This window comes from Ptychodera flava, chromosome 12, assembly GCF_041260155.1.
Source record: "Ptychodera flava strain L36383 chromosome 12, AS_Pfla_20210202, whole genome shotgun sequence".
NCBI lineage: Eukaryota > Metazoa > Hemichordata > Enteropneusta > Ptychoderidae > Ptychodera > Ptychodera flava.
In genome coordinates, this window is record NC_091939.1 from 42,320,553 (window position 1) to 42,338,097 (window position 17,545).

The window sequence follows — 17,545 nt, forward strand, 5'->3', positions numbered from 1 at the left end:
AAACTACATCCAAGGTTACTAAGTCAGTGGTTTGTTTACTTGATACTTGATGCTCAGTTCTGCTCAGTTTTGCTCTATGAATAATTTATGTAGTTGGTATGCATGCAAGTTTAACATGGCATTTCTCACCAATTTACATCAGTATGTACAACTGACCACATTTATCGCAATATGATTTGTGAAGCTTCAATCTGTGAAAATTTTTCAAACAATAAAGTATTTCATGTCATATCACTTTTTTTTGTTGTATTTTTTTTTCAAGGTATGAGATTCAAATGGCAACATTCAAATGCTGTCTGCCCAGACTGAGAGGAACATTTGTTTGTAATGAATGGATATTTTGTTCACTGATGGACTCATATTATCTTTTATTTTATAGGAGTACATTGAAACAGACAAGCTGTAGTGTAGTGTAGAAGTAGTTTTGGGCACATGATTTGTGGTCGTCCTCAGTGAGCTGTATTTTTGTACCCTAGGACTAAGCAGGACAACACCATTTTGGAATTAGCTGTTCAGTGAGGGTAAAGGAACAGGAAAGTGGAACCCTAAACCTGCTTCTGCAACCTGAAAGGTGTTTATCATGTTGTTCACAATTTTCTCCAGGCTAGTAATGTCACAGTCACTCAAGTAGCCAATCTGTAAAGCTGGCATTTATGCAATATATTGCTTTTGTACCATTACAAGCAGCACTGTGGTCAGTAAAATTCTGTTTTGTTCACAGACTTTAGTACAAAAAATTAACCATGTTGTATTGCTACTTTGTCACGGTTCAAGGGTGTCAAACTTTGCATTGTGTTGTTTTCGTTATTCCACACAAACCTGATGTTAAATATGACACGTCCCTATCAAACTGTTGATTGTCAAACTTGACCATTGCACAACAGCTCTATGAATATCAGTCCCTGCCCTAAAAATGAACGCTCCCTAGGTGTGAATCACCTTCAACCAAGAGATTTTGTCCTTGATGTGGTACAGTTTGATGGTGTTAATGTTTGAATTCCCCGACGCCAGTTAGACATGAGTGCAAAGTGAGTTGATCGATGTGGTAAATGTATACTCTTTGTATTCTCTTTTCCATAGAAGATATCACTTTGAATAAATCTAGAAAGGAATTTCACTCCAGACAGTGAACCTGGTAATCAAAGAACGCATGATTTTCTACAGTTGAAGATATATAGATTTTGTAATTGCACTAAAGCAGTATGGGCAACAATTTTCTTTTTACGGTCTTAAATTCAAATGAGAAATGAAAATGGGGCTTTTGTGTTTTACAGATGTAAAATATTATGAAGACTGGTAGAATTCCTGTGCTGTCCCATTGCCAACATTTAGGTTGAGTACCAACCGGGGTAGCCACTAGGAGACAAAAACCGATATTTGTACTGAATGTACTGATAAGCAGAGTTTTAATAATCCAATGTAAATTCATTATACACAACTAGCAGTTGAAATAGGACTACCCATCCTCAATACAATTTATTGAAATACAAAAATGTTGCCTTAAGTGAATGGAACACCTTGGGAACAGTCCCATTTATTCTTGTTTCCTAAAATCTTATGCCATGTAGAATAATGAGATGCTGATGGATAACCCTGGTTTTCAAATGAATACTGTTTGCAGCTCTAAATGAAAGACAAAACACACACAGTGTGCTGCCTCTGTCAAAATACTGACATCCCTGTTAAAAAGTGGTGTTTCCAAGAATCAGTCATTCATGATCGTGTTACCAATAACTGCAAAATCAATTTGTGTATCACAGTTAACTGAGTGCCTCAATGCAAGGATGTCAGTATTTCAACTGAAGAAGGCAATATAATAAATCAAAAAAATATACAATAAAGCCAAGAAGTTTTTTTTACAGAAAGGTAATTTGATAAATAAAGTGTACTTTCATCACCTTGCAACCCTAATTATTCATCATTTTTTACGTTATGTACCATTCATTTTTACTCCATGATGGGGATTGCAGCATTTGTTATTTGTACAGTTTTGCTCAGTGGCTTTTGTAGTGAATTGTTGACAGTGAAGTCATAATACAAATGCAGTTCACAACAGCACAACATAGCCTGTGTATACATCATCTTTGTCAACGTTTACCCTCGCAACAGATGAACACCAGCCCGTATCTGCAAGGATAACATCTTGATCTAAAATTCTAAGTATCAACTTGTCATTGACAATAAACAATGAACTTTTGTAACAATATACATTAAGAATGCAACTCTCACGGTCAAAGTGAAATGTAATGTTATATATCTATACTTTTACATCAATTACATTCACAGCGTAAGGCAGGAAAAAACTAAGTTTGTGATTTCGTTGAAGTGTTTTCTATCTGGCAAGCTGTGTTTCCATTTCAGTAAGTCCATGCCACTGTTCTTTATGACTTTACAAACAACAATGAATAATTGAAACTGATGTCCTTTTTTCTACTGTACAGATATGGCGTAGAAACACAACAACAGCCTCTCTAGTAAGATCTCACTCTTGGAGGGACTGTAGGGCATTCTTCTTGGTCAAGGGTTTCATCAATTACTGGGCGGTAATCCAACGTTACCTGAAAATAAGCAAAAAGGCAGTGCTATACTGTTATACAGATTTTAAGATCAATTACATGATGCCTTTAAAACTGCAACAGCCACCTCAGATAATTTTGTATATACATGCCATAAGGACAGTGGTACAGATGTTCAATTGACTCATCCATTTGTTTATATGTTTGTATTAAAGTTTTCATGAAGTCAATGTGGTAAAAGTGAAAAGCATGATTCCTGCAGGCCTGTCTTATATCAAAAGACAGAATGACAAAAAAAAAAATGTCAAAGTAGCTCACCTTTCCGGTGTTTGAATCCATGTAAGATAATGTGTGTTTTCTCCAGTGTTCACTCAATGGTTTCATTTTCTGTCCTTCTAATGGTTTAGTGTAATCATACTCATCGATCCGTTCCTAAAATAAAAGTAATTTACTTAAATTTTACTAAAAACAAATGTGATCATCATTATCATCCTTCATTAAAAAGTAATATCAGATTTACATAACAATACAAGTTAATTGATTAATTAAATAATTAATACTATTCTTTTACACTTCATGCATTAGATGGTGTAAACTGATGCATACAGTCTAAGTAAAACCAGTTTAAATTAATGTCTTCTTGTTTGTTTGATATTTATTCAGTTTTGAATCACCAAAAATCCATTATATAATATGAGTAGACTAATAATATGGTGGACTGTCACGCATAAAGTAGTACTGCAAATCCTTCAATTCAATGACTATTGATGCAAGTACTACTAGAGAATACAATTATTGCTGTAGTAGTACATATGAAACATGAATTCATAGCAAGAAACAAATCAGTCCATTATTTTGAAACATGAATTGTACAGACACAACATTTGTACAAGGAGAAAGGACTTGGTTATAAGAGAATTGACAAAAAGACTAAAACAATTCCAATATCTGTCAATAAACTCAAACAGGAAACATAAATAGTATAATGGGGTATTTGAACTGCATGCAAACTCTGTTTCAATTGGAATGTGGCAAGGAATTCCTATGCATACGGAACAAGCATGTTAAAATGAAAAGACTACGTGTATAATCACCTGGAAATCTTCACGTGCATGTGCACCACGACTCTCTTTTCTGTTTTCAGCTGAATGCATAGTTTGTACGGCATTTACTAAACAATTCTGTAGTTCCAACGTTTCCACAAGATCTGTGTTCCACACCATACCGCGGTCATACAACTATTGAGAAACAAAACTTTTAGTCAGCTATCTGGTCATTTCCTTTCATGTAACCTAAAACATTTATCATGATCTACATACATTATCAAACATTGCAGGTTTAACAATCACTACACCTGCTGTGTTGATTTCTTGAGTATTGACTGCAAAGTGATATTCCACACATATTTCTGCCATTCACTGATGTACACATTTTGATTAATGTTGTACTTAGTTCATTGTCCTGTTGTGTTTCTATTACAAATACATACCTTGACATCTTCAAGTCCCTCGTAGATTTCATCGATGAGTTTGACTCCTTCTTCAAGAGTCTCGCCTGTTCTGAATACTGCAGCATTGCTTTGCATTGTCTACAAAGGTAAATACAATATTATTGCTGGCGCAAATAAACTTGGAACACCGAAGTCCCTATATACTTAGGGAAACCGCTGGCGATTTCCCTATATCGCCAAGTGATTAGCCAAAGCGGTATCGCTAGTGAGTTAGATCATCTTACACTTTGTTTATCGAAAACACTGCGGGGTGCCCATGCTGTGTCTCATAGACAAAACGCCTTAGCAGAGGCCGTTCATTTTGCGTGAACGATGGTACAATAAAGAATTGACGTTTGCAGTAAAGTTACGTTGGTAAATTTCAATGACCAGGGAACCTACATCTGATTTTAGTCATATTGGTCCGAAATCAACTCGCCCGTTGTTTGAGTTTACACGTTCGTTCGTACCGCGTTCCCCCCCTGTCGATTTAGTCTGTAAATATTAATTATGGATGGTATAATCGAGACTGTCTATGATTTTATCAGTTAGAACAAAAATATTTCGATAGATTGACTAACACAACCAAAATTTTAAGCATTTTTCTTCAACTTTAAAAATAAGTCATCGCCTGGACATCGCCGTTTTCGTTGAAAATGCTCCATTATAGTCGAATATGAACGCTCAGGTTTACCTTGGCCGTGTACTGCCTGAGAGATGGCTACTTCTTTAGCTATTTTTTTCAGTTTCGGTGAAGATATCGCCAACTATTCCTTTCAGTGCACAGTGCAAGTCTGTTTACGTTTGCAGGAAAAATATATCGTTGGCTCGCCCAACAAATTGAATTCGGGCGAGTTGGTATCGGGAATGTGGGTGGTTTGAAAAGGTACCCGTTTTGAAGCAAAATGTAGGTTATCAACATCATTGATGATAATATGATATGCCTTTTTTCTCACCGTGTTGTCTCATTTCTCTGTAATTTTTTTGGTGATGGCGATTTGAAAATAGTAATTTCTTGTCCGCTGATCGTGGCGATTTGATGTAGCTCTCAGAAATCGAAGTACGAAACGTCGACGTCACTGGCTAGGCTGCGGGCCATGCCGCGGGAGATCAGAAAATACATTTTCAAACTTTGGGTCAAACCAAGTTTACGTTCTCGATCGGATAACGTTGAGGTCAAAAAACAAACTTTGCCATAGCGATTAAAATCTGCAGCATTTCAGCGTTCTTTGCAATTGATGATATGATTGAAACCTTTTTATTTAGCCTGTCCTTTTTCATCGTACGTTTCTTGAGAATAGTATGTACCCACTTCAAGCGGATACCCCTATGAATAATGATATCATCTGTATGACGCACGCAAATAAATGTGATTGAACTATGACTTTCTTGTGTCATGTCAAGGCCGAGACTCGGACACGGTTTACGTCGCCTTTGCCTCTGAGGAGAGGTTTTCAGAAACAAAGCCGAGAAAAGGTCTAGCTTTATCTACGGTTTACTTTATTCTTCAAAATCACGAAAGCCGTCGATGGCGACCGTAGAGGTTATGGCCGACAGTTGGATGCTTGTAACATAGATTCCCCGCCACGCCACATGCGCCACGCCGTGCGCCAGCAACAAGTCGGACCATCCACGCTCGCGCTTTATTTCAACTTGATAATCAGCTGATACACTGAAATTCTCCGAAAACCGAAACCTTGCCAGTATTAGTTCTCACAGAATTTCGCTACGACATGTCGGATAAAAAAACGTCAGAGCCAGGAAGTTTTACGTAGCAACTCGCATCGGTGCACGGCCGATAACATACCGGTAACGTACCGGTACCATTGGTTATTTTCACAACCGTCTATTCCTCACTTAGAATATGCATCTACTTTACACCGGTCGATAAACCATAGATCCTCGAGAAACGAGGGTCTATGGACAAACCGGTTTCTTCGAACCGAAATTAGAAATTTGGCGACTTTGAATTTCACTCAAGGAAACACTGTCGCTTTGAATGGAAATTGTCGAAGTACATGTTCGAGATATTACATCGCTCGATGGGTGTATTAAAAACGTGAATTAAAAAAAAAAAACGTGAATAGGCCTAAAGGTCCATGTACAACATAAAAGAAAGAGACGCACATTTTAACCTCAACGTAAGCTGATCACTTTATAAAAATGAAAGTTAAAAATACAGATTTAACCACAATGCCGGGCGTAATTTACAATTTTTGTGAGATAGTGGAAATGACGGCATTTATGATGACACGCCTGCACAACGAAACGAAGCCAAACGATAGCGAACTCCATGACAACACCTACCGTTTCTCACCTGCACTCTTTCTTCATTTTGAGGGAAAGTCTGTCAAAACGGTTGCTTCAACAGGTTCCCTGCTCATCGAAATTTACCCAAGTAACTTTACTCAAACGTCAATCCTTTCTTGTACCATCGTTCACGCAATTTGAACGGCCTCTGCTATGGCTTTTTGTCTATGAAACACAGTATGGGCACCCGCAGTGTTTTCGATAAACAAAGTGTAAGATGATCTAACTCACTAGCGATACCGCTTTGGCTAATCACTTGGCGATGTAGGGATATCGCCAGCGGTTTTCCTATGTATATAGGGACTTCGGTGTTCCAAGTTTATTTGCGCCAGCAAATAACCACATAACTTACAGAGAGTTTGTAGCACAGAAAGTCATCATTAAACATTCCTTGATGTTAAATAATATCAATAATACTACAGAAATATGAAGTTACACTGTGTCTTGCAAAATTACATCAACTAAATGAGGATAAATGGAAGTCAATATACTTGACATTTTACTCTAGATCTACTCATATTGATCTAGGGTATGATGGAAACATTTTGTGTATTATCCTGGATGACATTGGATTATTCTCCTGAACAACTTGAAATGAAGTCTGTGATAGCCAGTCACTGACATGCCCCTACTTTGGACATTTGCTTGTGAAACTCAGACTCACAATGGACACGTCTCCTTCAAAAACTTAATCATAAGCTTTTCTGCTGATAAGTAGAGTGAAGGTATCATTCTGAAGTGTCAGAGTGTTGGTGCACTTCAGAGTCTCCTGTCTACTATTGGTGGCCATGACAGTTATCAGATCATTTTGTCAAGCTATTAGTTCAACATCATGAAGAAAATGCAGGATATCAATTTACTGCACTTTGTTACATTTTATTGCACCATGAATCCAAAAGTTTTTCTCATCAACAAAATCTTCGTGTCAGGTGCTTTCTTACCTTTTGCATTTTCAACCTAAGTTCTGATGCAGGTGTACTTCCATTAGCATGTCTAAGTTTATCCAGGTTTGCAACTGATTCCTCACCAGCATCCTGTGTTGTAAGATAAAACCAGTGAAACACCTCTTTACAACAACAGAGTACCAGAATTATTTTGTTGACTTTATTTTTTATCAAAAATTCACATAGGAATTCTGGAAAGTTTTGAGATAAAACCTGTTTGTTGCATGTCACTTAAGCTGTATTATAGTGCAGTGATAATGAACAGAAACTAATGAAATGGCTCTCTGTTTGATCCAAGTATCGCCAGAAGTGACAATATAATTTACACTTTAGATATCTTTTGGGTTACAAAACAAACTGTACCAATACCTGCAATCATTCACTTTCACTGTCTATTAAAAAGATTTGCTTGCCAAATTGAAAACAAGTATTGCATACACAAGTACCATGTGATTTATACAAATAAGTCATTTATAAAATACTACATTATTTTGTTGCAATGTTGGTAGGAACAACAAAAGACAGACAGCCAATTTGCGATAGGTGAGGCACATTCAAAAAATACAATTGTTTACGATCATAACTCCACTGAATTCAAAAAATTATTTAGTTTTCCTTAGGGGTTTAGTCAAATCACTTACCTGTTTGAGTTCAGGTACTTGTTCACCTGGTTTACATGTTTCAGCAATTGTGTGGGCACAGGCACGTCCAAAGACGACAAGATCCAGCAGAGAGTTGGCTCCGAGTCTGTTGGCACCATGTACTGAGGCTACGGCAACTTCACCACACGCATACAAACCAGGGATGATTACATCTTCTCCATTCTTATGATCCAATGCCTAGGTAGCAGATCAAGACAAGATGCAAGAATGTATCGGCAAAACTTATAGAACACTCTGACTGAGAAGAAATACGTGAGTGTTTTTGCAGTACCACTTTTCAGCAGGATGAAAGTTGGAAGTTAGAAATCTCACTTCTCAGAAGGACAGTGATTTGAAACTCAAACATGACTTTCTCTGTACTTTAAAGTCTCTTTGCTTCTGAAAATGATCATTATTGGCAATTACAGACAACCACACTTCTAATTTGTTGGTAAACATTGTGACTATAACACACGTGCAAACACTATAATCTACTCCATATGTAAGAACACCATATGATATTTAATTCTAAAAGGTTGTTTTCAACAGTAAGTTAAGTAGTTTCCCACCTGTCCCTTGTAGTTGGTAGGTACACCACCCATATTGTAATGTACGGTGGGTAGAACAGGAACCGGTTCACGTGTTACATCCACACCGGCAAAGATAGCTGCTGTCTCCATGATTCCTGGCAAGCGAGATCTCAGCTGCTCAGCTGGTAAATGATGTAGCTGTAGATACACATGATCCTTGTCTGGGCCAACACCCCTAAGAAGGATAGAATACAAGCGTAAATATCATCACAGTGATTTTTCAGGAAAATATGTAGAAATGTTCCCAAGTCTTAAAACGATTCTTCTGAATTACTTAGCATCTAGTCTTAGCCAGAAAGAGGTTGAAAGGCACCAGCATTTATCAATTTTTGCAAGTTTTTCTCATTTCATACTGTGAAACACATATATTGCAAGTCTATCTGCATAAACATATCGGACTATGGAAAGACATTCCAAGATTTTGCACAAGTAGGTTGATATACAATAATTGTCATCTGGCACAGGAGCTTTAATGATGTTTAGAAAGTCAATGGTAATTCTAACAAGTGTGCATCTGTTAGCAATCAAATTTATTATTTTCAGTTGATTTTCAAGTAAAAAGGTGATGCATTAAATCATCTTAAGTCATACCTTCCTTCACGGATTTCAATTGTCATACTCCTTGACACTACATCACGTGATGCAAGATCCTTGGCTGTTGGGGCATACCGTTCCATGAAACGTTCACCCTCACTGTTGACAAGGAAACCACCCTCACCACGGCAACCTTCCGTCATCAGACATCCAGCACCATAGATACCTATTGTAATTTCCATGAAACAATGAAAATATTTTAGCTTGCGCAGACTTTGACATCAGTTGTACAGACATTTGAGGATACAGGTCTCTGTGTAAAAACTTATCATTCTGGATTTTTCTTGATCTGCTACTGAGTAATCGGGACTCATAACAAGTAGATGAAAAACTGACCTGTTGGATGAAACTGCACAAATTCCATATCACTGTTCGGCAGTCCTGCCCTGGTTACCATGGCAGTGCCATCACCAGTACATGTGTGAGCTGATGTACAACTGAAGTATGCACGACCATAGCCACTGGTATAGTAAGACAAAAAGAAATGTTTCAAATTAGATTTTATATACCATTCTTTCTCTCTCTTTCTTACTCACTCACTCACACACACACACACACACACACACACACACACACACACACACACACAAATGACGTATCTATCATTTTAAGAACATTTCTCATTTTCTTTCTCTCTCACCATATGACATACCTACATGTATCTACTTTCAGTAAATTCCTCTCTCAGTCTCTGTTTCTGTTTGGCTCTCTCTCTCTCTCTCACCCAAAACTGAGTAGCATATCTATGTACGGTACTTGCACAATGAACGGCATACACAGTCTGCACTCTGCTACTTTTCAAAACACAAATATTTCACATAAAATAACTCTTCTAGGAGTACTTACCCTGTAGCTAGGACAGTGTTTTTGGCTCTCAGTCTGTGAATTGATCCATCCTCTAGACAGAGTGCAATAACACCTCGGCACTCACCATCTTCCATGAGTAGATCCAGGGCAAAGTACTCAATGAAGTAATGAGTGTCATAACGCAGGGACTGCAAATGGAATGCATGAAACATATACAATGTAACAGTAAGTAGACCTTAGACAGTATATAAACCTATGAAATTGATGAGATGTTCTAGGAACAACATCCCGGAGAATCTGATATCCAGTATCAACTTTTTAGCTTCCTTGGGCATCCCAATATGCCAAATCTCTTTGACATTGAGAAAGTTGACTTGGGAATGATGTAGAGAGTTCAGGCTGTCAAAATTATTTTCTGCTATGTTATCTTATAGAATATCACGTATTATGGCAAAACCATTGGATGGTGGGTCTCTTGCTTTATCATTTAATACTGAGAGGTAAGATATCTATGGGTGAGTCACTTCACAGTAAGTACTGTCTGTGTTTTAATTATGCTCAATGAGACAGAGATTTATAACAAATAACTTTCAATGGCAGTAAGTCAATGCAAGGCTCACATACTTTAATGACAGTAGAATCATTTCTTCTCACGTGAGAAAATGCTGTTTGGAGAAACTAATTGCCATCTGAACAATATTTTGATTCCAAGGCTGAAAGGATGCTGCAAGGCAAGCTGTGACAATTATCACAATAATGCACGATGTTTTTACAGGTTAAAGTGTAAAACACATTGTCCTAAGCTCACCTGGCCATAGAGAGTGTGTAGAAGTGAATGTCCAGTACGGTCAGCCACACAGCAACATCTATGTGCCTGTCCTCCTTTACCATAGTCATAACTCTGACCACCAAAGGCTCTCTGGTATATCTTGCCGTCTGGGGTTCTACTGAATGGCATGCCATAGTTTTCAAGCTGGAAATCAAAATAATGAATAAATGGCATAGCGGGGTACTCTGATCGATGGAATGTGGAAAAGGGTCCCTGAGTATTTTATGAAGTAATTTCCTGTCAGGTATTGTGAAATTTTATTGATGGTTTGACACATACATTCTCTGAATATGTATACCTACACTGACTAAATCATGGAGAATGAAAAACAAACTTCATTTTCATTTACACGCTTTTCAGGAAAATCTCATCTGAAGTATATGAGATAACATAAAGGTAATACAGAAATACAGAGAGAGAAAAATAATGAAACTCATTATTAATGACAACCTTTCCTCAGAAATTAAGCTGTACTTATTGTTTACTGCTTAGCTCAATGTAAATTAATATATTCATGTGTGACATGCATGTATTAATGAGCATTCCTCCGGTATACAGATAAAATGATGACATTGCAATGTTCATGGAGAATATTCAGACCTAAACCATCCTCTATGTATTATCCATAGAAAATACCTACAAAATCAACATACATGTAGGCATATCATGTTTTTGTTAATGTACCTGCTGCAGTTCAAACAACCTTTTGTCACTTTTTCTTAAATTCTTACCTCAATAACAGCTTTGGGAGCTTCTTTTGTCATGTAGTGAATAGCATTTTGATCTCCAAGCCAGTCAGATCCTTTGACTGTATCAAACCTACAGACGTATATAAAAAGTCATGAACGAATTGGCTAGCACACAGCATAGAAGAACAGACATATGAACGTAACTTCACATTTTAACTGCTGAAATTAATGGATAAATGGTTAAAGTTACACCTTCAGATCGGCATTTGGTGAAATTAACATCATAATTCAAATAGTGACATTTCTCTTTACTGTAACCCCATGTCTACACAGTATGAAATCTTTTCAACTCCACTTTCAATTCCACCACTATCAATTCTTGCCAATCCTGTAACATTCAATGTCAAAGAAATTCAATAGCTAAACAGATTACTACACTTACATATGCCATTTCCAGTCATCAGGTTCCATGTTACCAAGAGCAGCATTGATACCACCCTACAATACAAATATTATTAGTTAGTCTCTTTAAAGAAGCAGGCTATGAAGAGGAAGTATTAGCATAGGATTTATCAAAATTGCTGGATATAACAATGGTTTCCAACATCTTATGGTAATATGGCAGTCCAAAATGAGTGAACAGTCAGACAAATGGTTACTTGTTGTACAAAAATTAGTATAGACACCCATGCAAAGTGATGCATCATTCTCTTAGAAATCCATAAGTTTGGCATTTGTAAAACATGCATTCTAGTAAATTTAGACAACATCTCTTGGATGCGGCTTTGTGGAAATAAAAACATCAACAGCATACTGAAAGCAATGACTCTAGAAACTCTTCTACATTCTGTCAAGCACTTTTGGAAGCTAGCTTGTAAGAACTTTGAATGTTTCATAATGAAGACACTGTAATATTGACTTATGATTCTCAATTGCAAAATTCAACTTGGCACATTTCCTTACTTGTGCAGCTACTGTATGAGATCTTGTGGGAAATAATTTTGAAATGCATGCAACTTTGAATCCTTCAATCGCCAAGCCAAAGGCTGCCCTCAGACCAGCTCCACCAGCACCAACAACAATGGCATCAAAGGTATGGTCCACTACAGGATAGTCTCTTGAAATCTACAATACAAAAATAAATAGTATTGAAGGGTAACCACTATGCAAAATGTTTTGAACAGTTTCATGGGAGCACAGTTTTGTTTTCAAAATCTGCTTGTTTGGTAAATTCAATTTCTTGACTAGGAAATTCAAACATTATCGTCTTTGAACTACTCACTGTATCCTCTGTTGCCATGCTTGATATAAGGATCTAATGTTGAACTGCACAAAATTCTCAAAGATATCCTAGATGACAGCTTCTCTAATGTACAATCTATTTAAATGTACAGGATGTACTGGTATTCTACATTGAGGTAAATGTTGTTAAACAGTATGAATGGTGTGAGCAATTTTCTCTTGACTATCAAAGCTGACTGAATAAGTCAAGATGTAAAGATTACCTGGTCTTTCTTGACGCCACCCTGAGTTTGTTTTCCTTGGATTGTAAAATGAAAAGCTCTGCTGCCAGCTGGTGCTGCTGACCCGATGAAACCATTCACCTGTCAATCAGATTCAATTTGTAATTAGAATGGCAAAACTTTCATTGCCGTGTAAAATCTGATAGGTTACATGTAAATAATGTTACAGAAATTCACACACAACAAGACTAATATAACTTGTAACATCTAATGTAGTTTAGGACGACAAAATTATGAGCACAATACACAATATAGGTACTGATATTTCTACAGACTTGTACATGTATGGGAATGATAAAGTGTTACTAGAGCTTTGTCATAATAAGCAAAATATTAGCGGGTAACAGTTAATTTAATTATTCACAATTACTATAATTTTAATGTGCATGTACACATGACTTTTTTCTGTTGTTTTCAATTGATCACAGATTTGCAATTTACCGGTATAAGTTGGTTTAACTTGTCTGCATTATTTGCATCACCCTATATGTTTTGTTTATGCTCAAACTCAGGTCACTCTAGTCAGTTGGACGTGTGAACAGACAACACCGAACTAACAAAGAACTAAATTAATTCGGTGTCGGAGGGCTGGTCCACGTTCGGTGCTCGGTACTAAACAATGGCCTATTTACACGTGTGACCAGAACACCGAACTAAACGCCGAACTACCGGTATATCCTGTCTTCGGGCTTGCGGTCATTACCGTGTTCAAGTAAGCTCTGGTGATCGCGGCAACAATTGGCCGCAGGAAGAGATCAGGCTACTAATGTTAATCTGGGGAGACGAAAATGTCATCCGTATGATGGACGGCATGTCGAGGGATCGGCAAGTGTATGAAGTCGTTGCTGCCAAGGCCAGGGAGAAGGGACTCGAGAGGACAGCGGAACAATGCCACAACAAAATCAAACGGTTGCGAGCTCAGTTCAAAACCGTGTCCGACAACAACCGTCGTAGTGGCAGAGCTAGAAAAACGATGCCATTTTACGATGAGTTGTACGTAGTAAAGGGAAAGCAACTGGTAGTCAAGGGAAAGCAACTCCACACATCATTCATATTTGGGTTGTTTGCATTTTGTGTATGATATTGTGTGTAATATAAGTGTATATTATGTTTAACTGTTTTATGTAAAATGTTGCTTGGCCATGGCGAGACGTACCCGTAATCTACGTGTCCTGTGTTAATCCGCACTGGAGCGGAGAGACTACTGACACTGTGATCCTTTGGTGCTACGTTTCGAAAACAGAGTTCTCTTCGTCAGTCGCTTAAAATTCATTTTTGATTGGTGAAATGTGTTGAATGGTTGATTGTTTTTATTTTATAATATGTTGTTCCACTTACGTTTGGTAGGGAAGCTAGAATGTCTACTGTTTGGTCTTGTTGTGTTTGTGTAGGTTCGTGTGAACCTGAGTTTGAGCTATTGTAGTTTTTGTGAAGTCTGGCGCTTATAAGTGTGTCGCCTATATTTCTGTTCCTTCTATATGCGATTATTGGTTGGTTTTGGAACAGTTTTTTTAGTGCTTCGTCTTTTTCAAGGTCACTCCAGTTTTCTGTCAGGGCTTGCTTGATTTTTGTCGTTTCGATGTACGGGCTATACGTTGTTATGAAGACTACTGTATTGTTGGTGGCGTTATTTCTTTCGCTTGACCCGAACTAAATTTATACCTTGTGTATGACGTGTAAACGTGAGATCGCTTAGATCGCTGATAAGGAATATTTACAGAGCGACTATTCAGATTCCTTCAGGTTTAAAAAAATACACGTGTAAACCCACCTTCTGTTGCACATCATATAGGGCTTTGTTAAACACGATTATTAAATCTGAGTTCAAACATTGGAAACTTTTATCTTTGGATTATGTCATGCATATTACTGTTTCAATTATCTCTGTTAAATGTGAAATTCACATGATATGAGGTATAATTTATAAAGTGTGATAGCCAGTCGATGGCCATCTGTTTACCAATAACACCATATCACACTTATCACAACTTTCATAGATTATTATTCACTGATTGTTTCAGCTCTCATGAGGAATTTAAAGACTGTGCTATACTTTGTTCTCATACTTGGTTGTGGTTGTGATGCTAACTGTATGCAGTTACAGCTTTTCACAGTTTGTGGGGTTTCTTTTGTGTTCTCCTTTGGGGCATGGAGGTAGGAAGGACCCTTCCTACCTCAGGCTCTTGTTTGGAACCTGCTTGTAACATTTGTCTGATTCACAGTCGCCTGTGGTTTGATACATGGCAACGGTCGCGGGAAGCATTGCACAATGTTACATTTCTAATGCATACAGCGACCTTGGCCGTTTACCCATATGGACCTAATTACCGGTCCTACTAATTACTGCCCGTCACTGCCCGTCAGGAAATTAGCCTTCCAATTACTGTAATCAGTCGATATTTCAATACCAAAGACCACTTATATAATAGAAAGCTACAAAATAAGAGTCTGTTTTACTCCAAATGCCCGAGTCCTGTCTCAGAACTAACGTGAATATTGGAGCGCTAAGTTCTCTACTCGACGGGCAGTGATGATAGGCAGTGTTCGGACATCGATTACGATCAGCGTTGCCCCTCGTTTGCAAATCAACGTTGTTGGGTTTGGGACGACAATTTTGTTTGGTTGTATAGTAAGTAATGTTTTTGATATGAGATATCAACTGATTACAGTCGTTGAAAGGTAAATTTCCCGACGGCAGTGACGGGCAGTGGTCGGAGGTCGACGGGCAGTATGTATGGCCAATGGTGATGCATGTACGATCACACGATTAGCGTTGCTACTCGTTCGAAAATCAACATTTTTCGGATCTTGGCATATTATTTCGTTCGTTTTTACAAGAGTAGTGGTCTTTGGTATTGAAATATCGACTGATTACAGTAATTGGAAGGCTAATTTCCTGACGGGCAGTGACGGGCAGTGACGGGCAGTAATTAGTAGGACCCCCTAATTACTACCTCCATGGTGTACCCAACCACAAGCGACTGTGGAACTCCATCATGGAGGTACACAAAGACTTCATAGATCTATAAACAAGAACTGGGAAACCGATTGGCGAAACTTAACCGTTTAGCAGTACTAAGTTTGCATATTAACTTTGCCTTGAAACGCGGCTCGGAAACGTGAGCGTGCGGGCAACTTACATACCATAACCTTCCTTACGTAACAGTGAAACGTCATGCCCTTTCGTTATACAATTGATCGTGCACGCGTACGCCATTAACTATACTATGCTGTCACTAAGCTTAATTTGCGAGGCGGCTTTTGCTAAAATTTAACCGTTTTAATCGTATATGATATCTTTGTCAATCGAATGGAGAAATGAAAGTCATTTCAAGTATTGCACCGTAAACAAGCCGAGTCGTCAGACGTGATAATTGAGAAATCACACACGACAGTTCAGAACGTCATCGTCACTGACTCACAATTTCGATGAAGGAGGAGTTAATTAATTAGGGCTGAATCAATCTTTAAACTACGAAATATGCGGAATAATAACAATTATTGATATAAGAAACTATCGAAGAAAAATAGAACGTGCACGCTATGAGTCTTTCTGCCCTAGATGACCTTGTCTGCCCCTACCTATATGTCTGTTGTCACAGTGCTGAACTCTGTAGTCTCAGAATAGTGGTCACGTACACAACAATAGAGTTTAACGTCGGTTTTCATAAACACCGTAATAGGAATGTCATTTTTACTAACGGAATGGGGAGCTACCTTTATCAATAATTTTGCATCCTCACCGTAGATTATGTAGTCAACTTACCAGCTTGTCGGCAGCCAATTTTCGGAGGAGAGACGTCTGTAGCTTGAGACACGCCGCCATGATAGAAAGTTATGAAATGTAACAACGCATGCGCAATTCGTACGTTGACCGATTTTTGACCTCAGATTCCCTCAAGCAGGTCAACATACCTCGGGCAGTTTGTGTACAGAGCCAGTGAGAGTTGTGCACCCGATATAAAAGGCGTGCCGTATGCGCATTTCCCGCACGTTGTAGTTTTTGTCGCATCATGTCATCCAGTTTATCAAACGACCACGTTTAGGTAAGTTTCAGTAGCAGTATGATGTCTCATTCTTCTCGCTTCTACTTTGTAGTACAACTTAAGTTGTACCTCCATCATTGAGACCCGAGGGCCGGCCACGCCGCTAATGATACATTCCCATCTTCTGGTCTAAATACAGTGCACTATCATAGGTACAACGAACATTCTTCATCCATTACATATGTGTTATCTCGGGATTTGCATACACTTAATGCGTTCTGACCACTAGATGATACCTAGATTGATTCAGTGAAAATGCGCAGTGAGTGTCAGCTCTGTCATTTGCATTGAGTTGCTGGTCAAAATGTGAGAAAACACTTTCGTAGTGTGCAGCTGCAACATTTTCTAGAATTTTTCGCAGAAGTTCAAGGAGTAATTGTATCGATAAGTATGTTAAATTCGAAATTTGTCATTTTACAGAGTAAAACTTGGCTGAGTACCCATGCAAGGAAAAAATTGCTGACCAGGCAAATCTTTTCTGTGTTGATTAATTAAACTTTGTTATATGTTGAAAATCATCATCATCAGTCTGAGTTAGTTGATTATAGTTGTTCATCTGGATCATTA

General features: G+C 38.0%; 1 protein-coding gene across 1 annotated transcript; it reads right to left on the reverse strand.

Annotated features, from left to right (window-relative positions):
• Positions 1-1,389: 1,389 nt before the first annotated feature.
• Positions 1,390-16,841, reverse strand: LOC139145933 (succinate dehydrogenase [ubiquinone] flavoprotein subunit, mitochondrial-like). The gene is made up of 16 exons (XM_070717383.1): positions 16,699-16,841; positions 12,915-13,013; positions 12,373-12,534; positions 11,852-11,907; positions 11,452-11,539; positions 10,700-10,864; positions 9,931-10,079; positions 9,421-9,545; positions 9,082-9,250; positions 8,470-8,665; positions 7,901-8,098; positions 7,257-7,349; positions 4,006-4,104; positions 3,611-3,754; positions 2,835-2,948; positions 1,390-2,558 (listed from the first exon to the last, which is right to left on the reverse strand). Exons 1-16 carry the CDS (start codon positions 16,756-16,758, stop codon positions 2,472-2,474), a joined length of 2,004 nt encoding a protein of 667 aa, XP_070573484.1. The 5' UTR covers positions 16,759-16,841; the 3' UTR covers positions 1,390-2,471.
• Positions 16,842-17,545: the final 704 nt, after the last annotated feature.